Here is a 24,442-nt window from a genome sequence, read left to right as displayed (position 1 = left end):
TTTGCTTGTCAAACGAATGATTGCTGGGTTGATTTCAGCCGGGGCACACAAATTGCTTTGTGTCCTTCAAATCACCAAAAAGGGCATCCGATGTAAAATTTTGTGGTGACCCTTTGTGGGAAGAGAGTAGCTTAACTTTGGGATTTTAATTTATTTGTAAATAGAGTGGTACTTATACATGTGCATACAGCTAACTGAACACTCAGAATTTTTTTTAACTACAATCTTCATTCATCCAATCACACACACTTTCATACAAGTGCTCTTTTCTACACCTAAGTACCTTATCTAACATTCATGCACACACTCATACACCAGTTGATCAGGGGCAACTCAGGGTTCAGTATCTTGCCCAAGGATACTTCGACATGCAGACAGGAGTAGCTGGGGAATTGATCCACCAGCCTTCCGATTGGTAGACAACCTGCTTTACAGTCATGGCCAAAAGTTTTGAGAATGGTGCAAATATTGGTTTTGACAAAGTGAGCTGAACATTGTTTTTAGACCTTTTTGTCTAATGTTTCTATGGTATACGCAAGTACAATGACGAGCATTTCATAAGTTTCAAAGGTTTTTACTGACAATTACATGAATTGAGAGTCAATATTTGCAGTGTTGGACTTTCCTTTTCAAGACGTCTGCAGTTTGCCCTAGAATGCTGTCAATCAACTTCTGGACCAAATCCTGACTGTTAGCAACCCTTTCTTGCATAATTAATACTTTTTTATTCGTCAGTCCGCCTCTTGAAGATTGACCACAAGTTCTCAATGGGATTAAGGTCTGGGGAGTTCCCTGGCCACGGACCTGTATTTTCAATATTTTGTATCACTTTTGCCTAATGGTACAGTGCTCCATCATGCTTGAAAAGGCATGTGGTAATTCTTTATTCATGACTGTATTCGTAGGCAAAATTATGACTAAGTCCACTTCCTTGGATGAAAGCCAATCCCACACAACTGGTCTCAGGATGCTTTACTGTTGGCATGACATAGGACTGATGGTAGCACTCCCCTTTTCTTCTCCAGACAATCACTTTTTCCAGATGCCCTAAACAATTGCAAAGGGGTTTCATCAGAGAAAAGGACTTTACACCAGACCTCAGAAGTCCAATCCCTGTACTTTTTGCAGAATATCAATCTGTCCTTGATTTTTTCCTGAAGAGAAGTGGCTTCTTTGCTGCGCTTCTTGACACCAGGGCATCCTCCAAATGTGTTTGCCTCATTGTGTGTATAGATGCATTCACACCTGCCTCCTGACATTCTTGTGCAAGTCTGCACTGGTGTGCCCTGATCCTACAGCTGAATGACCTTTAGGAAATGGTCTTGGCACTTGCTGGACTTTCTTGGGCACCCTGAAGCCTTCACAACCATTGAACCTCTCTCCTTGAAGTTCTTGGTGATCCAACATGTGGTTGATTTAGGTGTAATCTTACTAGCAGCCATACTCATGCCTGTGAATCCCTTTTTATGCAAGGCAATGAAGACTGCACATGTTTCCTTACAGGTAACCATGGTAAAAAGAGGAAGAACACTCCAATCTGCTCAGTCAGCACGACAGAGTGATCTTTAGCCTTGTCCCCATCAAAACACTCACCTGTGTTAACAAGAGTATCACTGAAATTATACCAGCAGGTACTTTTGTGGCAGAGCTGAAATGAAGTGGAAATGTTTTTTGGGGGGGATTTAGTTCATTTTCATGGCAAACAGGGACTTAAGAATTATTTGAAATTCATCTGATCACTCTCTGTAACATTCTGGAGTATATTCAAATGCCATCATAAAAACTGATGCAGCAAACTTCGTCAAAACCAACACTTGTGTCATTCTCAAAACTTTTGGTCACAACTGTACCTCATAAACCACAGCTGCCCCATGTGATTTTTATGTTGTGGCTGCTCAGTATACACACTGAGCAGCCACAACCATTGACAGTTGAGGTAATAACATTGATATTATGATATAATTGATGTTACAGTGCAATGCTCTGGTGTAAACTGCACCAGAACAAACCTGACCCTGACATCCACTGCCAACATCTGAGTGCCACTGAACATCCTCCTCTGTCCATGTCCAACAGGTCTGCTTTTTTTTTTAAATTATTTTGAAGGGTTTATTTTGGGCCTACATAATATTACAGGGTTTGTTTTAATGTTATGGCTGCATATACAGTGGTTAGTAAACAGTAGCAACTGGGCTATACAAATAGTATAACGGTCACTTTCCAGAACATACAGAGAAAAAGTTAAGGCTTTCATTTGCTATGTTTGCAAAGGCACAATGTGGCCTAACTAGTAAAAAGGTTTGTGCTTCTCCTGACCAACTTAACTTACAGGAAATAATTGTGCAACCCCAATAAATGGCAATTTTGTCAAAACAAAACAAAACAAAACAAAACAAAACAAAACAAAACAAAACAAAACAAAACAAAACAAAACAAAACAAAACACTGCCTTCAATTAATTGGCAATGTGAGTCTCATCATTTTAAATAAGACCTACATGTTTCAAGTTTCTGTTTTAAAGTGTCAGAAACATGAGAAACTCAGTTATCTGCTGCATGTGAGACTTGGCAAACTCCTCTCTATAGCTAGCATTAATGGGGATGCTGTAATTTGCTTCCAGCAGCTTTTCTTTAAAGCACTTTTCATCTGGTTTTACACCATCTCTTCTCTCCTCCCCAGACTAGCAGGACGAGTGCTGGCTTTTGGACTACGAGGCCGGCTCAGTCCCAGTGCATCCCTTCTGACTTTGTAGAGTTGTTCTGGTTCCCACTGATGGCAGAGGGGACAGGGGCATGAATTAGGATGGTGCATGATGCTTACAGAGGGGTAAAGTGCTGCTGTTGTTGGAGGCAGCCCTCCAGGGCTGTTGTTGTACTGGGTAAGGTGGAATGCATTCAGGGGCCTCATTGGTGTGTTGTACAAGCTGTGAGAGGATGCTGTTGAAGAGAGAGCCAGGGGGGTGTAATGGTGGACAGGGATGTGTGGGAGGTGGGGTTGGATGAAGGTGTACGGTAAGATGGAGGAAGGAGATGTGCTGCCCATCAGAAGCGCCCCCAGTGGGTCAACAGGTGGGTGAGGCCAATGCAAGGGGTGTCTCTGGCGTTTATCCTTCATTCTCCTGTTTTGGAACCACACCTGGAAGGTGAAGGAAATTGTTCAGTTCAGTGAAATTTTATTTATATGGTGCGCTTTCAGAAGAACACATGTCTCAAAGAGCTTTCTATAGACTCAACAAAATTAGAGCAAGAACCCCAATGAACAGCACTTGGTGACAACGGGGAGGATGAACTCCATTTTAACAGGAGGCCTCTGAGAGAACTGGGCTCAGGGAGGAGTTTTCATTATCACAACCCACTGCATGGTGAGGGGGAAGAGACGAGAGAAGAGAGGAGTGTAGAGACCATGAAGAACAAACAGGATAAAGCACAAACTACAGGAGAAGGAAGCCAAACATTAACGATGCTTAAGCATAAGTTCAATAAGGAAGACCTGTGATCATTCATCTGCCTACTTTCCCAGGTGTTTGGTTGCTTCTCGATTTCACATCACTTCCACTTTTCTTTTTTTTTTAAGCCTGACATGTCTGGCATTTTTTGCAATCGGAATGATGATCTGAATGCACTGATGTACCAAACATATTTGTTTTTACAAGAACAGCTCTGTAAGTTTTCTATAGGCTATTCTTGTTAATGTTTGTATTTTTATTTATTTATTTATTTATTTTTTATTTAGTTATTTATGCCAGGCCTGACAGGCAACAAGGAAGGGGCAAGAACAAGAGGGGGGAAAAAAAAGATAGAGAGAGAGAAAAAAAAAGGGGGGGGGGCACAGGGAAGGAAGGAATTGAAGAAAAGTAGATATACAAATATTCATACATCTATACATATGCATATACATACACACATACACACAATTTTGTTGTTTTGCAGTAATGTGTGTGCCTGTGCCTCTGTCATGAAATGTACTCAATAATGAGGGCAAGAAACTGCAACCATGCCCCCCACGATCCAGAGGTGAATAGGGAAGGACCCAGGCCATCCACAGCCCACTAGGAGCTCAGAAGACCTGAGGCCACACATCCTGATGGCAACCACGTGCACACCCCAGAGGAGGAAGGAGGGAGACCCCAGAGTCCAATCGTCTTTCTGCCCACCTTCCATGAGCCAATCAGCCTCTGCTCAGCATGCTTTAAATATCACTGCTCATCTGCCATTCTCCCTTTCAGACTCATTCGTGCAACCCAGCACCTCCCATTCTCCACCACTCAAGAGCTCCAAGCCTCCATCTTGGTCTCCACCACCACCAGCATTTAGACTCCTGGGGGTCCTGCCCTAATTTCTATCTTCACAGGCATTCCCTTCTGCTTCGATGGGCCATTAGAGTCCAATGGCCAAATAACTAATTGTATTTCTTTTCAATAAATCATGTTCAGATCCTCCTAATGATCTATCCTTATTGAAATGTTGTCCCCTTAGAATTATAAGGTTCTATCTGCATTCTGACCAGTTTTGAGATATTAAATAATAGAAAATTATAGTACCAAGTTAAAGCTTTATTTTGCAGATAGAACCTTTTTGTTTTGTGAATAAAATGGCCAAAGTTGTATATAACTGAAAAAAACTCTTCCATGTTGTTGATTAGCAGTCAGCGAATAAGAATATGACAATTAGTCAATTTATTCAAAAATGTCAGAACCTTATAATTCTAAAGGGACGATGTAGTGGGATATAAATGCAAGGTGAGTGAAAAAGATGAGAGTAAAGGACAAGTGAATAATGAGAAATCCACCAGCAGCAAATAACAGCAACTAAAGGATGATTTGGGGTTACCTGTTTCAGCCCCAAATATAAACTTGATCAAAAAGAAAAGTTTGAAACCTATTCTTGGAAGTAGAGAGGGTGTTTGTGGTTCCACAGGAGACGAGCCATTCGAATTTTTAGAAACAGCAGGAATCACAAGTTTGACTGCACCCTGAGGGCAAAGTGCTGATTTGACATAGTATGATGGTAAATGGTAAATGGACTAGCTCTTATATAGTGCTTTTCTACTCAGTCAGAGCACTCAAAGCGCTTACACAACACGATGATGCTATGAGGTCTTTCGGATATGATGGAGTCTGATCATTGAAGAAAGAAGAAGCTTTCAAATGAGGAGAGGGGATAGAAGAAATGGAAAGAAGGAAAAAAATGACAGAATAAGGAGAGAAAGAAAGACATGAAAGAAGGAGAGTGGCAAAGGAGAGAAGACAAGAGAAGATAAGTCTGTTAAAGTACCTTATTGTACTGTTAGAGATACAATGGCTTGTCACTGGGGTAGTACCCCTCTAAGGTACTGCCATTGTACTCTCAATAGGGGATACATATTTGTACCATTGTAGCATGTAGCTTACAGAAACCAGACTTGAACCTCTGGTATAAAGATGGCATAAAATTATTAATTTTATTATTTTTATTATTTTAGTATTCTATTATTAACTTAATGCAATGATATAACATTTTGTTGTGGTACAGATACCTGCTGTTGTTCTTTCAGAGTGACTCCTACTTTGTTTCAGTGCTGCTCTGTGGTGAGTATCAGTCAGCTCTTTTAATTTGATTAATTTATAGAAAGTATAAAGTATAAATAATATCCTAAAGCTTAATATGTAACTAACATATTGTGTGTAGCTGTGATTCTGCATAGAATATACTGAATATACTTTTGTTTAAACTCACTTGATTTCTGCCTTAGACATCATAGACACCTAAACTCAAACTGTAAATTATTTTCTGTAAAAATGAAGGAAAAAAACACACACAAACATGTGCCACAACAGATCATAACAGACATCTATCCTCACACTACTTTAAAACTCCACCACTGTAACAGTTCTAACAAATTCTGCTCCTTCTGTAGATTATTCCAGGAAACAGGGCAACATATTTAAGTCTTACTAACACTTGAATGTTTTGATCTTAGGAAGCACAGACAAAAAGTCTTTACACTTGAGAATAGCATGAACTTGGATTTGCCCACATTTAACATTGTTCAGTTATAACATAGAAAATTCATGTTGATTAAACATGACAGATATTTTTTTCCTGTTAATCCCACAGATGATTCTTTTTGGCCTTTGATGGTTAGTGCTGCAGTGAACAGTAGACAGGAAAGTAGGAGAGAGAGCAGGTGAAGTTGCGCAGCTAATGGCCATGAGTCGGCCTCGAACCCAGGCCGCTGACTTTCACATTGAAAAGAATCCAGGTGTTCCAATGACCTGGCCAAAGCACAGGTCTAAAGCCCACTGAAATGCTGTGGCAGGACCTTAACAAAGTGGTGTATGAACAAATGCCCATAAACCTCAGAGAACTGAAGCAGCATAAAGAAGAGAGGGACAAAATTCCTCTGCTGTGATGGGATAGACTGATCATCACATCAAAAACATGTTACTGCTGGTAAAAGTGGTTCTATGAGTTATTGAATTGTTGAGTCTACATAGTTTTTCTCACATTGTTTCTACACCTTGGCTTAGTTTTTGATAAATAAATAATGACTTCACATAATATGTCAAATGTTGTTCATCTCAGGGAGTATTCACCTGAAATGAAAAACAAGCAAAACCGAGTAGAGTCGAGTCGAAAAGCGGCATAACTCATGGCTCCAATCAGGCAAACAGAAATGACATCTGAAGAGTAAATAACATCTGTGCTCACTTAGCAAGGAAAAACATTGAAAATCTTATTTAAAATTTATACAGAATGCCTCCACTGTATTATTCAATACAGGAAGTGTTTCATTTTCAAAGGTTTCTGGGCGGGTGTCCCCAAAGCCATGCTTAACATGTCTTCCTCCACAAATATTCAAACAACACCTATGCTCAAGTCTGTGTGAAATTTTAAAACAATCCATTCAAAGCTGTCAAGAATTTTCACTCAGAAATAAAAAAAATTAACTTCATGACTATGATTATGACCATGTTGGATTAAAAGTCAAGGAGTAGGGTTCATCCTACGGGGAGTATGAATGACAGCACTGGATTGTAACCCTTCACAGAGCCTTCACAGAAATACTTTGAAATTTAAAAACAATCACCCGTCTCATTGGAGGATAATTACCTTTGTGCCTCTTTTGCTGAATTTTTATGATGCAAATCACATTAAGTAGGTAACTAGGTAATTGATGACAAAAGTCATCTAAAATTTGTCTGAGATATTTTACTTGTCAACTTGCTGGTGACACTGCAGGTAAAACCAAGGGATCGCAACATTACTATACCCACAGAGAAGCTACTAGTATTTCTATAAACATGAAATCAAAAATGAGGGGCTCTGACTATCACTATCAGCCAGATTACATAACACATTGCTTAATTTTCTCTTAACTGCTACTCTTTTTCAAAGCTCAGACTGACAAGTTATTTTAGGGACTGCCCAGTGGGAAGGCTGTGCTTCCAAAACTTCAGGTGGCTGCATTTATAAGGCTTCTTCTTACATTCCTGCTCTTTCAAAAAAAAAAAAAAACCTACCAGCGGCTGGCACGAGGTGGGTGTATTTACTACGTATTAAAAGTGCTGCCTTGGGTGCAGAGGGCCTCTGTTTTAAATGTTAGAGACACTAAATCTGCCTCTACTCAGTCAGCTATACTGACCAGTAACCTTTCCAGGGTGTTTCCAGTGACACCACCCCAGGTGGTAACATACAAGTGATATGCACATGAATGAATAATGATGAGCCAGTATTATCACATGTAAGTTTCTGCATAATGAGCACTTTTACTTTAGGTACATGAAGTACATATTATCTAAGTGGGATTATGAGTTTAACGTCAGTGAAGAGTCTAAACACTTGTTTCATTCAATGCAAAATCATTTCAGGCTCTCTTTTAGGGCACAGGCCTGCACCTGAACCTGACAGTGTGTTTAGTTTTTACAGCAGTTTTCTACGGTGTATTTATTTCTGATTCAATGTTCTGATTTCCCCACTGGGGTAAAAAAAAAAAAAAACATAGAAAAGCTAGTATTAATAACCACCTTCATTTGACTGTTAAAGGGGAATTGCTGATGCTAAGATAATGCAATTCAATTCAATTTTATTTACATAGTGCCAAATCACAACAAACAGTCACCTCAAGGTGCTTTGTATTATAAGGTAAAGACCCTACACTAGTTATATATAAGCGAAGCCATTTGAAAAAGGATCTCCTGCCTCATAATACAGGCCAGTCTACAGAGCACTTCTGAACCACCCAAGGGACCTGAAGTGACTGAGTCCCAGTGGTTAATTGCATTTGCATGGTAGGTCTGTGGTCTTAATCTATGCTTACTCTTGAAATAGCCATCGAAGCTGGATGAACAAACATTAATCTGCTTGTTATATAATCTATATTAACTTGTAATAACTTATTTTATTTTTCTTAGGATATGTAATATGTCCAACATAAACTTTTCATTTATATCTGTTATGCAACTGCAGCATAGATTTTACAAAAACAGCTTGTCTGTTGATTTGCATGGATGCTTTGCCATGGTCCTCAGTACCTTTATCGTAGTCTCCGGTAAGTTGAGCGCAATAGCCAGTTCGCAGCGCCGGGGTCTGGAGACGTAGCTTTCCTTGCCATACTCCTGCTCCAGACGAGACAGCTGCTCACGCGTGAACGCGGTTCGATGCCTTCTGCTTTGGTCCAGCAGGGCGCTGCGCGAGTCCTGCTGCTCCTTACCGGAGGAACTGTGCATTACCGCCGTACCAGCCACGGGGGCCTGTCTGTCCTCTGCCACTGAAATGAGACATTTGGAGACAGACGCACAGTCGGACACTTTCCAGTAAGGATAATAATAGCTTAACTGTTAATTCCCAAATGGGTCTAAGATATCCCTGCAGGACCTACATCGTTAACTTCCTTTGTTTTAGGGGTCCTGGAAAACCCAGGCCCCCTTTCAGAGCTCAGAGACACACTTATGAACTTACCTGCGTGTAATTTCAGGAATTCTCATACTTTAATGAGATTTGCTGATAACCTGATTTTGAATTCATATGTTTTCTGTGAATGTTACATAACTATTCTATTTGGAGCATGAACCCTATCTGCCAAACATAACAAAGTGATTTAATTTATCGGAAGAGCTCTAACTTCTAAGTTCCTGTCTGGAGTCTAATTGACCGAAACACGTGATGTAAGATGATACACATTTCTTGAAATACTTTGACTCCCCATGTGCCTGCAGAGCCCAGCCAGGAAAAGAGAAAAGAAAAAAAGATTTAACGGAGACTATCTGCAGTTGAGGTGTGAGGAAATAAAACCAAGTTTTAAACTGTGATCATAGAATTTTTTAAATATTTTTTTAAAAACAATTACTTACGCATCAGGTTGTTTTGTGTGTTTGTTTTGTCCAAGGAATACAATAAAGTAAAAAGCCCTCTATCAGTGCGTCTTTCTCGGTGCTCCTTCAGATCAGTTCCTCTCAGATGCAGACTGTGTTTGCGTTAGAAATGCCCGTGAAGATGCTACCTGCAGCCCGAAACACACGTACATACAGGTCTGTTCAGACAGTCAGAGAGATGATGAGGTGTTTTTGTCCTATTACCTGCCCCACCCCTCACCCACCGCTGCACGCCTGTGTTCCCCGGGGCAGCGCTCCTCTCCTCCTCTATCACAGACGCTCCAGACGGCGGCGGTGTACGCGTTGGCCCGCCGCGGCGCCGCGGCCCGGAGAGGTGTTAACGGTGTTTAGGGGTAAAGCCTTTGTTCTCCGTCTCAACCTTTGTACTTTTGTTATGAAGAATTAAAGGGAAGAGACAGCAGCCAGACCCCCATTGTTCTCCGCCGTTTGATGTGTGTGTGTTTGGAAGTAAATCATTACAGGCCTAATGGCTCCAAATTGGCCGAGGTGGCACACTGGAGAGAAATTATTAATATAGATTCCTGATCATAGATATAACTACTGGTGTTAAAGATGTATTTTTGATTATAGGCTTTTGAAAACACAATTTTATTAATGAGCACTTTTAGAAGTATAACAGATACGCCTGTTCTATACAACAGCATTTCCTCTCTTTACCGGGGGAAAATTGCTTCCTTTAGTCTGAGCAAAATAAACTAAACATTTCACTTTCGGGTAGATGAGTTGATACTGTAGGGAGTATCCTGATTTTAAAATATGACCGTTAGAACGGTGACAACAAAAGAATGATCTCTGAGTTGAGAATTAAATTCGGGCCTATGACTAATACTCTCTTATGACAATAAGACTCGAAAGGGCAGATTAACTGAGGTTTATATAGAGTAATAGCAGTGCAGTTTGAACCCAAACGATTTTGTAATTGTGCAGTCTAGTTTTTCTATGTAGAAGGTGACCCTTGAACCTGTGTTTCAAAGTTTATTATGGCTGTAATCTGCTCTGATTGTTAATCCAGCAGCCACATAATAATAAAGAGGACCGGGAGGAGGACAGAGACACACAGACGCTAGATAGGGTGGAGTTACTACAGGAAATTTATCATTATAAAAACACACTACTACTATAAAGGAGTCACATTCCTGTGCTTTGAATATTGTGAAAACTGATTAGTTTTATATATATATATATATATATATATATATATATATATATATATATATATATATATATATATGTGTGTGTGTGTGTGTGTGTGTGTGTGTGTGTGTGTGTGTGTGTGTGTGTGTGTGTGTGTGTGTGTGTGTGTGTGCTAGCTCCTCTTGTGATTTATTCTTGAACTGCATAACTAATAAAGACTTTGTAAATAATTAGCCACATCCACAGAGTTTGTGTTTGAGTACACCTTTTGCTACTGGCCATGACAGCTGGGCAGAAGGAAAAGAGGAAGGCCACAGAGAAAATCCAATTCAGTGAGGAGGACATGCAAAGAGTTGTGGTTTCCTTCAGCACTGGTGTCCTGAATCACTGGGTTATGGCATTAGTGCAACAGAGACTGACAAAACACTGAGAGTTTCAACAGATGTTAAGTAGTTTTCAGTGACCAAATCTAACAGCCAGTGAAAGCAAATGTAAAAACCAAGTGACAGATGAAATAAGTGTTTATGAACCAGGTAATTGTGTTATCTATACAGGTGTTCAGGTATATGAATTAGTCCACAATGTCCATCTCTGTTCTTATAATGCTAACTGGGTTTGGACAGGATCGCCATCTTGGTATCTGATGTTGATCATTTGGTTCACACCGCTTGTCCTGTAATCACCTTCCTGTCCCCAGAAGATGGAGACAAACCTGGGCCCTGTGCTACTGAGTTCAGCATATCCAGGGTATCTTTCTGTTATTTGGATTCAATTACCCAAACATTGGCAATCGGGATAAGTGATCACACAAAGCTGATTATGAAATATTTAAGTTAAAATGAAAGGGGAGGGGTTGGCAACATCTGGTCAGTAACATTGATTAGTGAACCTGCTGCTGAACAAAGGAAGAATAAACTATAAGTTAATTAAACTTAAAAACTACAGAATGAAAGCAACACAAATGCCTGAGATGACAATCACCATACAATAGTTTAGTATCAGCAGCACTGAATGAATGTAGAAACACTTTAAACCTGGAAAACTGTATTAATAAAATTTAGCCTATTTGAAGCCTGGAAAGAAAGCTGGTTAACTGTGTAAGTCAAGAGACTTATCAATATCACAGATCTATCATTAAGACACCAAATTCGAGTATTTTATTATTAAAAGACAGTTTTAGTTTTTATTCTTGCAGCTGCAGCCTTGGTGGTGGACAGTTTGAGAGTAAGTAAAGAACAAATATAAAAATGGAATTCAAAACCAGTCTACATGCAAACTGGATGTAAGGTCAGCAAGTATTAATAACTACTCTGTTTTAGAACCACATATCAGTGCTTATAGAACAATAAAATTGTTGTCAAGCTGTTTGCAGGAAACAGAAAAATAAATAAATAATAAAGTTGGGTCTAAGAAATTATATTTCTTACTGATCATCACAGAAACACGAAGTGATTAGACACTACTGGAAAACTTCAGACCCTCCTACTACTGACATAAAGACGTCCAAGAGAACATCTGGGAATGGCAACACCATTTAATTAACCTAATTAAGAATTTAAGTAATGCTTCAATCTTAAAAATGATCAAGCTGTCTTTATTAATTAGTTATGTACTACAGGCTTTTAAAGTTATAAAACAGCTAAGTCCTGAGTGCGGTGAGTGAGTGAGTGAGGTGACCACAGTATTTTATTGCAGAGACACAGCATGTATAGGTATTAAAAGTACTGCACTGAAGTAGCTGGAATCATATTTATCTAATAGACTCCAATTTGTTCATGTAAATGGGGAGTCTTCTGCACACATGAAGCTTAATTATGGAGTTCCTGGTACCTGGTACCAGGTACCAGGTACTTTTTTACTACCCACTCAGGCGGGGTTCCAAGTGATCTGAGACAATCCGAAAATGGGACGTCGAAGAACAACATGCCACTGATTGGCCAGGGAGTGCCATCACTTGTGGAGCACTGTGCGGAATCTTGGAGTAATTTTTGACCAGGATTTGTCCTTCAATGCACATATTAAACAAATATGTAGGACTGCTATTTTGCATTTGTGCAATATTTCCAAGATTAGAAACATCCTTTCTCAGAGTGATGCTGAAAAGCTCATTCATGGATTTATTACTTCTAGGCTGGACTATTGTAATTCATTATTATCAGGCTGTCCTAAAAGCTCCCTGAAAAGCCTTCAGCTGATCCAAATTGCTGCAGCTAGAGTACTGACAGGGACTAGAAAGAGAGAGCAGATTTCTCCCATACTGGCTTCTCTTCATTGGCTCCCTGTTAAATCTAGAATAGAATTTAAAATCCTTCTCCTCACCTACAAGGTCTTGAATAATCAGGCCCCATCTTATCTCAAAGACCTCATAGTACCATATCACCCCAACAGAGCACTTTGCTCTCAGACTGATGGCTTCCTTGTGGTTCCTAGGATACTTAAGAGTTGAATGGGAGGCAGAGTACTTTCTTTTCATTCAGCTCTTTTCACTCTGTTTATACTCCACTCTGAATTTTTATCATTAGTTATTATTAATCTCTGGCTCTCTTCCACAGTGTGTCTTTTGTCCTGTCTCTCTCCCCTCAGCCCCTCACACTAGATGACTGCCCCTCCCTGAGCCTGGTTCTGTTGGAGGTTTCTTCCTGTTAAAAAAAAGCTTTTCCTTCCCACTGTCATCAAGTGCTTGCTGATAGGGGGTCGTTTTGATTGCTGAGTTTTCTCTATAATTATGGTATCATCTTTACTTTTCCGCCTTGAGGCGACTGTTGTGATTTGACACTATATGAATACAACTGAATTAAACTGAATTGACTTGAACTATTTTCCAGAGAACTGATTGTTCATTAGGCTGTGATTTCATATCTGTTGATCTCTGGAACATAACCTGTTCAGGAGCAGGTTAGGTTTTCAGCATAAGTTAACAATGTGACATACCCATATACTTTGGCTGACTTGTAAAATAGCTGGTGATCCAGGCCACTAGTGAAGGCTCAACCTGCATGTCCAGTAATGTAGTGCTGAGCAGGGTAGTGACAGCCATCAGGCACAGGCTGATTGATGTGCTGAAAAACCTTTTACAGCTGAATGGCACTTTCTTTGAGTGCTCTGGGGTCATAACAATGAACTGTCCCGATCTGTGTAACTGATCAAACACTCAGACTCTGTTTTATTCACCACATCCATATTTGAGGAACATCGCACATGTTGCATTCAATTCTACATGTGCCAAACATATGTAACTATGTTGTGCTTGTTGCTAAAATGTTTTGAGAACTTACAGAAAATGTGTGTTGTCCTCTAGTACACACACATACCAAATGGCTTCACAATTAAACAAGCCAGCCAAGATTCTGAAACATACCAATGTCTTCATATAAAATCCTGACGTTCAAGTATTTCTTTTATTTTTTTTATTGTGGTGGGACCTGTACCAGTACCAAAAAGGCCTCTGGGCATCTTTTAGTGACAGTGATAAATTGAAGATAAATTTGGCAACATTATTTCTTAAAGAGACAGACCTATCATTTCTTTTTGCATTTGCAGGCAAGCCACTTGACCTAATTGTTTACACTACGTCCATGATTTCTTACCTGATTTTGGCTTACCAAAGCCATCATCTAAACCAGGTTAATTAAAGGCATTTATGATGTTCTTAAGCCACAAAATTGTCCAGTGTTTGATGTGGTTTTGCAGTCACATAGAAAACAATCCTTTCTTCTGTGCGTTTCATTTACAAAACTCAGTCTGTTTTCATCTTAACTTGTTAAAGTGATTCATCAACCCTATTGCCAGACAACATGTTGATGGTTCAAAAATCTGCAAAGCAATTCTCAAGGTAGATCAAAAGCTGATACAAGGTGTTAACAGGAATAGGTTATAATCAAGTACATGCAAGAGTGTGGAATTAATTTGGTGGTTTATCTTTACCAAAAAAATCTTTTATATAGATCTACAATGTTAAAAAGATATCCCCACATATTATTTATCTGTCCAGAAGGGGCGGTCTATTTTTGCCCTCCAAGCTCGGGTCCTCTACCAGAGGCCTGGGAGCTTGAGGGTCCTGTGCAGTATCTTAGCTGTTCCCAGTATTGCGCTCTTCTGGACAGAGATCTCGGATGTTGTTCCAGGAATCTGCTGGAGCCACTCTCCCAGTTTGGGGGTCACTGCCCCGAGTGTTCCAATTACCATGTGGACCACTGTTACCTTCATCTTCCACATCCTTTCCAGCTCCTCTCTGAGCCCTTGGTATTTATGGAGCTTCTCATGTTCCTTCTTCTTGATGTCCCCGTCACTTGGTGTTGCAATGTCTATCACCACGACTTTCTTCCTTTGTTTGTCCACCACTACGATGTCCGGTTGGTTAGCCACCACAAGTTTGTCTGTCTGTATCTGGAAGTCCCACAGGATCCTAGGTCTGTTGTTCTCAACCACCCTTGGGGGTGTATCCCAGTTTGACCTCTGGACTTCCAGGTCATACTTGGCACAGATGTTCCTGTATACTATGCCGGCCACTTGGTTATGGCATTCCATGTATGCCCTGCCTGCTAGTGTCTTGCACCCTGCTGTTATGTGCTGGATTGTCTCAGGGACATCTCTGCACAGCCTGTACCTGGGGTCTTGCCTGGTGTGGTACACCCCAGCCTCTATTGATCTTGTACTTAGAGCTTGTTCTTGTGCTGCCATGATTAGTGCCTCTGTGCTGTCTGTCAGTCCAGCTTTGTCCAGCCATTGGTAGAATTTCTCTATGTCGGCCACTTCTTCTATCTGCCGGTGGTACTTGTCATGCAGAGGCCTGTTCTTCCATGATGGTTCCTGTTCTTCGTCCTCTTCTTTCTCGGGTTTCTGCTGCCCGTGGTACTCACTAAGCACATGATCCTTTGTGGCCATCTTCCTGATGTATTCATGGATCTTCGTTGTTTCATCTAGGACAGTGCTTCTGACACTCACTAGTCCTCGGCCACCTTCCTTCCGCTTAGCGTACAGTTTGGGGTGGGCTGGATTTGGGGTGAAACCCTCCATGCATGGTAAGAAGCTTTCTTGTCTTAACATCAGTGGCTTCCATCTCCTCCTTTGTCAGCTTATTATCCCAGCAGGGTATCTGGCAACTGGCAGGGCATAGGTGTTGATAGCCTGGAGCTTGTTCTTCCCATTCAGCTGACTCTTCAGGACTTGCCTTACTCTCTGCAGGTACTTGGAGGTTGCAGCTTTCCTATGCTACTTTCCCACCACCGAGGAACCGGTTCACATGCCAGTGCCTGTGCTGTTCCCAATGAACCGGCAAAATGCTTAAGAACGGGCCCGCGTTCCCACCACATTTCTGTGAATTGCTCCTTTACATATTACCGTGGGCGGGTCCTCGTCTGGACACGGAAGCCGAAGCGCACAAATGTGGGAGAACACGCTCCCCTTTCTTGTGCTGCAAATACGTTTTAGGGTCCAAACCAAACTACTGCAGCATCTGTGTGCAGCACAGAGGTAAACACAGACAGCGATTAGAGCAAGACGACAAGCACGCACTTTGTGTCCTTTTATCTGTGATATGAACTGATACAAAGTAGCAAGTTCAGCCGTAGAGCCCAACCTAATTCACAGCCGTGAAAATCGCTTTGCTTTTCTCATGTAATACACAGGTAATATGGTAGAAAACTCGATGTTGAGACGGCAGAGTCACGCCCCTCTGCCGCCTTTGTCACGCATTCGTGGTTCAAGACCAGCTAGTTTGCGGGGCCGGAACTGAACCAGTTTTTCGGCCGAGCACCGAAAACCCACCTAACGGTTCAAATTACAGCATGGGCTCCCAAACCCTGTTGGTGGGAAAGAGGCCCTAGTGGCCTCTTCATGGTTCCCATTTGCCTGTGGGATTCCAAGGTAAATGGTAAATGGACTAGCTCTTATATAGCGCTTTTCTACTCAGTATGAGCACTCAAAGCGCTATTACAACATGTTTACATTCACCCATGCACTCCCATTCATACAAGCACTTCCATGTTTGCTAAGCTATGTGCTTTTTAATTAACTATCATTCACACACATTCATACTCCGACGGGACGGTCGGAGAGCAACTTGGGGTTAAGTATCTTGCCCAAGGATACATTGGCATGTAGCCTGGAGTAGCCAGGAATCGAACCGCTGACCTTCTGATCAGTAGGTGACCTGCTCTACCTACTGAGCTACAGCCACCCCAGGTGACTTGTAGCTGTCCTCAATGTCTGCAATGTTGCCTTCTGGTAGTGTAATACCCTCAGTTCTGACTACTTTTCCTCTCTTAGTTACCATCCGACTACACTTCTCCAGTCCGAATGACATTCCGATATCATTGCTGTAGATCCTGGTGGTGTGGATCAGTGAATTGATATCTCGTTCACTCTTAGCATACTGCTTGATGTCATCCATGTACAGGAGGTGGCTGATGTTTGCCCCATTCTGTATCCGTAGCCAGTCTTGTCGATGATCTGGCTGAGGGGATTCAGGCCTATGCAGAACAGCAGTGGGGACAGAGCATCTCCAGGGCAAATCGCATACTTGATGTTGACTTGTGCAATGGGCTTGAAGTTGATATATATATATGCACACAATACTGCTTTTTCTTTCTTTGTAGGCCCGAGCTTTAACCCTTGTTTTAATACGCAAAATTACCACACCATTTAATATTGCAGTGAATTATGGATGCACTTTCTAACCAAACTAACTAGCCAGCATTAGTATTAGCTGATAACTTGCCAGCTCTACAGATATGGTAAAATGGGATTATAACAATTTTAAGATGGTGATGGACAATATGCCAGACGCAAGGCTTTAGAATGGTCGTCTGCAAACAAATGGCTAATGCTACGATGGCTACATAGATGCATAGAGTTCCAGCCGCTTTATTATCCATCCATTTTCTTCCATTTATCTTTTTCAGGGTTGCAGGGGTTCTGGAACCTATCATAGCTGCCTCAGGGCAAGAGGCAAGGTTATGTAGAAAAGTTATGTAGAAAAACCCATATTAAAGTTGATATGATCACAAAAGAACAGTAGTAATCCATCTTAAATTACTATTTAAAAATTTTGGAACGAAGACACAATTTTTAAAAAAAAATTCCATAACAAAGCCCAACTAATCAAAGTTATTCTTCTGTAATTTCATGCCCGATTCTTGTTTTTTAAAAATTGTGGCAGTGTTTGACCACATTTTTGACCATATTTATTTAGGTAATTATTTTTTTTCACACATAATTATCTTTTATTTAACATAAAATTATGCCAAAATACACAAGATCTCATTTAAATTTAAATCTATAAATTATATTTTAATTATGGGCAAAGTCTACAGTTTTGCAAGTTAATTAATGTAAGTTATTTTACAGTTTTTTTGGCAGGCCAATTGCCTGAATATTATGTTTTTTGTACTGTTTTTATTTATTTATGTATTTATTCACAGTAGAGGGACCTCAGTGTGTTTCTCATTGACTGTGAGATGCCAGTGAGATTGCTGCCAAGTGTTTTATACTACGTTCAGCAGCCATTCACTTACACCTCGCCCAAACTTCATTCAAATTAGGATAGTGACTGACTACAGTGGCAAGTGCTTTGCTACATTGTTGATGTGGGCCTCACCAGAAACACATGTTATGCAGAAGAAGGAAGAACTTCCTGTGCAAATACAGTTTTGAGTGCATATTTCCCACGCAAGAATAAACAGCATCATTTGTGACCATGCATGACAATGAGATTTTCTCATTGTCTTTGATTTCAGCCTCACCAGCGGACTTTTTACAGATGTAATGTTTTCCAGTGTTTGTATTTGCACTCTGCCAAACACTGTTCCAGAGGGTTGGTAGTTTTGATCAAAGTACAGTATTGAATCTGTAGAACATATGGCTATTGAATTTGCTTTGTCATGTCATTCCAGTATGTTAGCATCCATACTTTTGCTGTAGTAATCACACAATACCTAACCCAGAATCCAATCATGATATTGCTGTTGCGGTTTTTCTTATGATGGTTTGGAGCAAGCATCTACTTTCTGTTAACCCCTTTTCTTCTTTATCTGAACTACTGATTTCCTTCATTTATTAGAATAAATCCAACAACCCCCAAAGAAGGACTTAAAAATTCTTGGGCATACTAAATTCTTGAAGTGCTCAAAAGTAACTTTCACTATAAATTATTACCAAACACAACCAAAGTCTGCAGAATTCAAGTCTGAAGAGTACTGACAAAGTATTGCAATATAATGCACACATAGTTTACATTTAGCGTGTTTGATTTAGTTTTCATTACATTTTGATGCTACACTGTATTCTAAGTGATGGCGTCAATATTTGGTTTACATTGTGTGTGTGTGAGTGTGTGTGTGTGTGTGTGGGCTTTGAACTACCTACCAGAGGCTCCACTTCCTTTGGGTTACAAAAAAGAAGAGACTGAGGGTGGAGCTAGGCCCAGCATATAGGCCACCATCTGCTGTCACCGTTTTTTTTCCCCATTTAATTTATTATGGTTTGTTCTGCTTGTATATCGATGAAGCTCTAGTTCATTTGTTTAGGTCAGTTTGTTGAGTTTCCTTTTCCATGTTACACAGTATCATTGAGTAGTGTTCTATGTAGTTGACCTGTGTTTCAGGCCCACTTATTCCTTAAAGTATTTATTTAATTCCTCTTTATTTTTGATATTTGCGTTTTGTGGGTGAAATAAAGTTTTTGAAAAGCTTGTGCTCTTAATTCATCATACGTGTACGGGGAGATAGTGAGAAAAATGTCCCATTTTCCATTTTAGTCAGCGTAACTTTGAAGCAAACGCATATATATATATATATATATATATATATATATATATATATATATATATATATATATATATATATATATATATATATCGAGCTGTGTTGTGTTGTTGAAATTGAGATGAATAACATGAATCTCTCTTTGCTTTTAATTGGGATATTTAGTATATTAGTATCGATATTTAGTATTGAGCAGACAAACATTAACCTGTTAACTGGTTAACTGGCCTCACCAAAATCACCTGAGTTGTAACCTGGCCTCTCATAACACCTGAGCAGTGCCACAGACTGATCAACTCCATGCCACGCCACATTGCTGCAGTAATCCAGGCAAAAGGAGCCTCAACTAAGTATCGAGTACTGTACATGCTCATACTTTTCATGCTCATACTTTTGATTTGGCCAACATTTCTAAAAAATCCTTTTTTTTCTATTGGTCTTAGTAATATTCTAATTTTCTGAGATACTGAATTTGGGGTTTTCATTAGTTCTCAGTTATAATCATCAAAATTAAAAGAAATAAACTTTTGAAACATATCAGTCTGTGTGTAATGAATGATATATATTCATGATATTCAAATTTTATGACTAGCACCTGTAGATGGAATGGTAAATCACAGCCTGGTGGCCACAGGAATTAATGCAGGTTTTAGGCACTTCCACATGACTTCATTTTCAGGCTGAGATGTTACATCTGTGGTTAATTTAACCTAGTCCATCTAAGTGTAATAGGTCCAAAATTATTTAATAATTCTTAATATTAATTACACCTGTGTTTACCTTCAATGAGATGTCAAAAGTATTGCTGTGAAAAGGGCATATTGTGAGTATGAGTGCAAAGGGTAACACAGTATATATGGAACATAACACAGTAAATGGAACATTTCTTTTGTTCTATTTAATATGTTTATTAATGTTACAAAATCATCTAAAAACCTGTTTTTGCTTTGTCATTGTTGAGTATTATGCATAGACTGATATGAAACATGAACTGAATCTACAGAACTAAAGTGCAAAACTATAGGTCAGAAAGCTTATAATACTCATACACCTAAATATTCTGATCAAATCAATCATTGGTTGAATATCTGTAAATAAAGCTACTTATGACTTGTTCCCAGATGACCTACAGGACAATCTTGAATCTAGGACTGTGCACTTGTCATTGCATGCTTTGGTTAAGATGCGCAGCTGTTCATTTTTCCTCTGTTCCAGCTGCATCTGCTGAAGATTAGAATGCTGTCCAGATGTTTTGTTTGTTCAATAAATCTCTGGGCTTTGTGTTCAGAATCAATGAAAGCAGCTGGCATTAGAAAAAACAGCAAGGGAGACAACTCGTGATATCTTTGGTTCTAGAAAAACAAGGTGGAACAGCATTTTACAACATGTTGGAGAAATTTTATTATCCTCATGGCTGCTGTAGTTTTGCTCTCTTCTGGCTTGTCACTGTGAACTCTAACACTAACCTGACAACCTGAGCATCACCAAGGCACATATTATAAAATATTAATCAAAGTGAAAAAATGATGCAGTAGGCTCGTCCATTTTTGCAGAAAATTTACTACAGCAGCCAGCAACTCAAAATGTTATTCAGTCGTTTGTTGAGCCCCCATTTGCTTGTATGCATATCTGACAATGATGGATGATGTCCTGGGGGATCTCCTCCCAGATCTGGACCAGGGGTTACTGAACTCCTGGACAGTCTGTGGTGTAAGGTGGTGGAATGTGATGGACCAACACGTAATGTCCCAGAGGTATTCCATCAGATTTACAGTGCTATGCAAAAGTTTGAGTACCCCTGATAATTTTCAGGATTTTCCTTTATAAATCTTTGGTTGTTCGGATATCCAGCCCCGGCACAACTTCAACTTTGTCGCTGATTCTTGAACATTGTTCTCAAGAACCATAATTTACTCAATAAATTTCATGTTGTATTAAAAGACTTAAAAAACTAATGATTGAGACCATAAACTAACCTTGAAAGTGTTTTAAAATAGCCAGTTTCCCATAAACATATACAAAATCAGATGTCTTTTTGTAACCAGGAGAGTTAGTGACCAAGGACAGATCGGCTTCTGCACCCATTCTGTTTCTGCGGTTGGGGGCAGTTGAGGAATGGCCCGTCTCTGCACCTGTTCCTGTTCCTTGGGTGGGGTGGTCACGGTCCGGCTGGGTCTTCACTGGAGTCGGCTGTGGGCCCTGCACAGCTCCAGTCTGGGCATCCAGTGCAGCTTATGCAACTACCTGCATCTTCAGTCTTCTGTGTCACAGCTGTCTTTCGAGTCTTCGCCATCTGTGTCATCCTCATCTATATCGCATCAGCTATCTGAGTCTTCCAAGCCACCTGTATCTGAACTGTCACCTGCATCATCTCCAGAGTCTTCAGCTGCAGCTCCGTCTTCAGCACTTGCAACTCCAGTCTATGCTGCAGCTCAACCATCTTTAGCAGCAGCTGCAGCTCCACTGCCTCATCCAGAGTCCTCATCCCTGTCCCTATCCACCTCCATCGGCTTTACATCACGTGCCATCTGCTTCACCTCATCAACCGCAAGAGTCTACAGCCTCGCCAGAGTCTCCTGAGTCTCCGGAGCCCGAGACCACCACAGGGTCTCAGTTGCCATGGTTGGCTTAGTGAACTGTTTGGTCCCTGCCACCCCCTTGGTCACTACTGCCTCCGGTTGCTTGGTGGGCCTCCTGAACTGCTTTTCCTGGGTCGCTGGTTGTTTGGCCATCCTCCTGAATATCTTCACCTTCATCACTGGTCTCAAGACTGCTCCCTAGAACTGATTTGCCATCACCACTGATACTTTTGTTTACTTCTCTCAAAATGGACTACTGGAATGCACAAAGAGTCTGAGCCTCGGCATATTTTCCACTGAAAATCACCTAAATCAGTCTCAGTGGGTCTACCCAGAACTGGATCTGCTTGAAGGTATCAAAGACTCCGTAATGGATCAACAAACCATGTCCAGGTCAGAGTCCAGCTGCTTGGTAATGTGGATCCAAAACAGATAAGGATCACAGATTCGGACTGGATCAGGCCCATATCCAGAGTGGCTCTGGTCATTTCTCAGCACATCTCATCTGGATCAATTTTGGATTCATTCATAGTCACTTCTTTTATTTCAACACAATTTGTATTCCTTATTCAAAATGGCTCCTTTCAAAATGATCTTTCAAAAGTATCTAAAATCTAGTTACCCAACATGTTTTATAAAACATCCCTCATAACATATTTAGCTTTACCGAAAAAATTTAAATTCAACGAAGAGCCAGAAAGCTGGTCTGTATATTGAGTTTCTTGTAAAACTACTGCTTAACTCTTACTACTAACAGTAACTCAATAAGTCATTTCTGCTCTAGCTCAAGTTATCATCTGTCAGTGAAGGCTGATATTAGATCAAATTAAAAATGGTTAAACTGAGGAACATTACAGATTTTCTGTTGTTCTCATTTAGTATTCAGTAATACCAGCACTAAGCCCATGAGTACATTAGATGTACTTTACTGAGTAATTATTTGGGGAAAAATTTACCATAGACTGTTGCAAAAGTATATTTTTTATTTAATAAAAACTGAACTGAGGGCAGTCTATTGCTGCCTGGGTAACTAATATCACAGGTCCATCAGTAAACTCAAATGAGTCTAAGGTTTTCAAGCTCCAGAGACAAGGTTAGTCCATACTTTTTTCTTCAGTTTCTGTTGCCTACAGTTTATCAAAAAGGAACCATTTCAAGGAGTGTAGCTACTAACTACTGGTAGGACAGAGAAGGGTACAAAAATAAACTTGAAGTTAACATGAAATGGCTTTAGAGAGGAAAATATACCAGTGCTGTTTTCTTCAAATTGTCAGTAATGGCCAACCCACCAAATCATGAAGAATGCAGTTGTGAGTCAGAGGCTTTACATTCGTAATAAAACATAAAGATGCATGTTACACTGAATCAAGACTCTTCCATTCACGCATATACAGTGTATCACCATAATCAATTACAGGCAGAACCCTAGCTTCCACAAGTTTTTCCTTAGAATAAAGAGAAAAGCAAGATTTATTTTTAAAGTAAAAATCAATCTTCACTTTGAGCTTCCTAATAAGATTAACAAAGTGTACATTAAAGAGAAGCTCGTTATCGATCCATATACCTAAATACTTGTAAGCCTGCAGCCTTTCATTGTTTTTGCCATCAAATGTAACAATGCTAAGATCATCAAACCCCTGTGGTCGAGCTTTTGAGAAGACCACAAATTTTGTTTATGGTCTTCTTAAAAGAACTTCCATATGAACGACTTGTGCGGATAAAAGAAATCAATGCTAAACATATCACCCTATCAGAGAACACCAGGACACGGTGGTGTGCTAGTTTAAAAACAAGGATATGAATGTAGCTGCAGCTGAAGCAACACTGGCGTTATGGGAACCCAGGCCCACCAGGTAAAGTCACAGTGACTTGGTAATGAAAACACTTAAACACCTTTATCGTTGATATGCTATTGGTGTGAGCAGTTACTGTATGTGCTTCTACAGCAATTGTGGTGACCAGCACTTGAACTGAAGAGGACATTGTGCAGGTGTGCCTCGCAGGTGAGACTTTGTGAAGAACCCTCATGTGTCTTTAAAACCAAGAAAAGGTCATTCATCTGCTGTGCAGTTAATTTTAGCATGACCCTACTGAAAACGATACTGTTCACTCACAGATATCTGTTCTAATGATGTGAGACCACTTTCTAGTTACCACATGTTCTGGTCAGGAACAACCAACTTGAAAAGTTCCACCAGAACATATGGTCTACATAGCTTACATGGAAGAAGCTGCAGAGGGGTAAATATTACATTTCTAAAGGAACATGAATCATAGGATTCCAGAGCTGCTGTATTCTCCCTCCTCCCCAAATCATCATCATCCCCAAATGGCACAGCAAAAGACAAATTAAACTGACTTTACCTTGCAGATTCTTGATTTCTTGTGCACAGATTAGAAGAAACAAAGGTAGGCTGGGAGGAATTTTATGGTGGACTGCAAAAACAGAGGCCGACATGCAGAGACTCAAGCAGCACTCCCAGGGTGGAATGCTACCTGAACGGGAAATCTGTAAGGGGAACATGCTGAGCACTCGCCAGAACTTACAGACGACGGGCTGTAGATGTAAAAGCTTGTAGATGCGAAAAGACTGA

At 40.2% G+C, this 24,442-nt stretch overlaps 1 protein-coding gene across 1 annotated transcript; it reads right to left on the bottom strand.

Annotated features, from left to right (window-relative positions):
- Positions 1-2,652: 2,652 nt before the first annotated feature.
- eve1 (even-skipped-like1) lies at positions 2,653-21,754 on the bottom strand. Its single transcript, XM_030724905.1, has 4 exons — positions 21,632-21,754; positions 21,246-21,483; positions 8,513-8,748; positions 2,653-3,135 (listed from the first exon to the last, which is right to left on the bottom strand). The coding sequence occupies exons 1-4, from the start codon at positions 21,752-21,754 to the stop codon at positions 2,653-2,655; spliced, it is 1,080 nt and encodes a 359-aa protein (XP_030580765.1).
- Positions 21,755-24,442: the final 2,688 nt, after the last annotated feature.

Source organism: Archocentrus centrarchus, unplaced genomic scaffold, assembly GCF_007364275.1.
Source record: "Archocentrus centrarchus isolate MPI-CPG fArcCen1 unplaced genomic scaffold, fArcCen1 scaffold_43_ctg1, whole genome shotgun sequence".
Classification (NCBI taxonomy): Eukaryota; Metazoa; Chordata; class Actinopteri; order Cichliformes; family Cichlidae; genus Archocentrus; species Archocentrus centrarchus.
This window is presented reverse-complemented; position numbering and strand designations above follow the sequence as displayed.

Excerpts from the sequence above, each read along its gene's own strand:
- eve1 (XM_030724905.1), bottom strand. The coding sequence starts at position 21,754 with ATGAGGACTCTGGATGAGGCAGTGGAGCTGCAGCTGCTGCTAAAGATG. Across the intron at positions 21,484-21,631 it reads AGACTCTGGAGATGATGCAG|ACTGGAGCTGTGCAGGGCCC; the intron begins GTGACAGTTCAG and ends CTGGATGCCCAG. Across the intron at positions 3,136-8,512 it reads TACCGGAGACTACGATAAAG|GTGTGGTTCCAAAACAGGAG; the intron begins GTACTGAGGACC and ends TTCACCTTCCAG.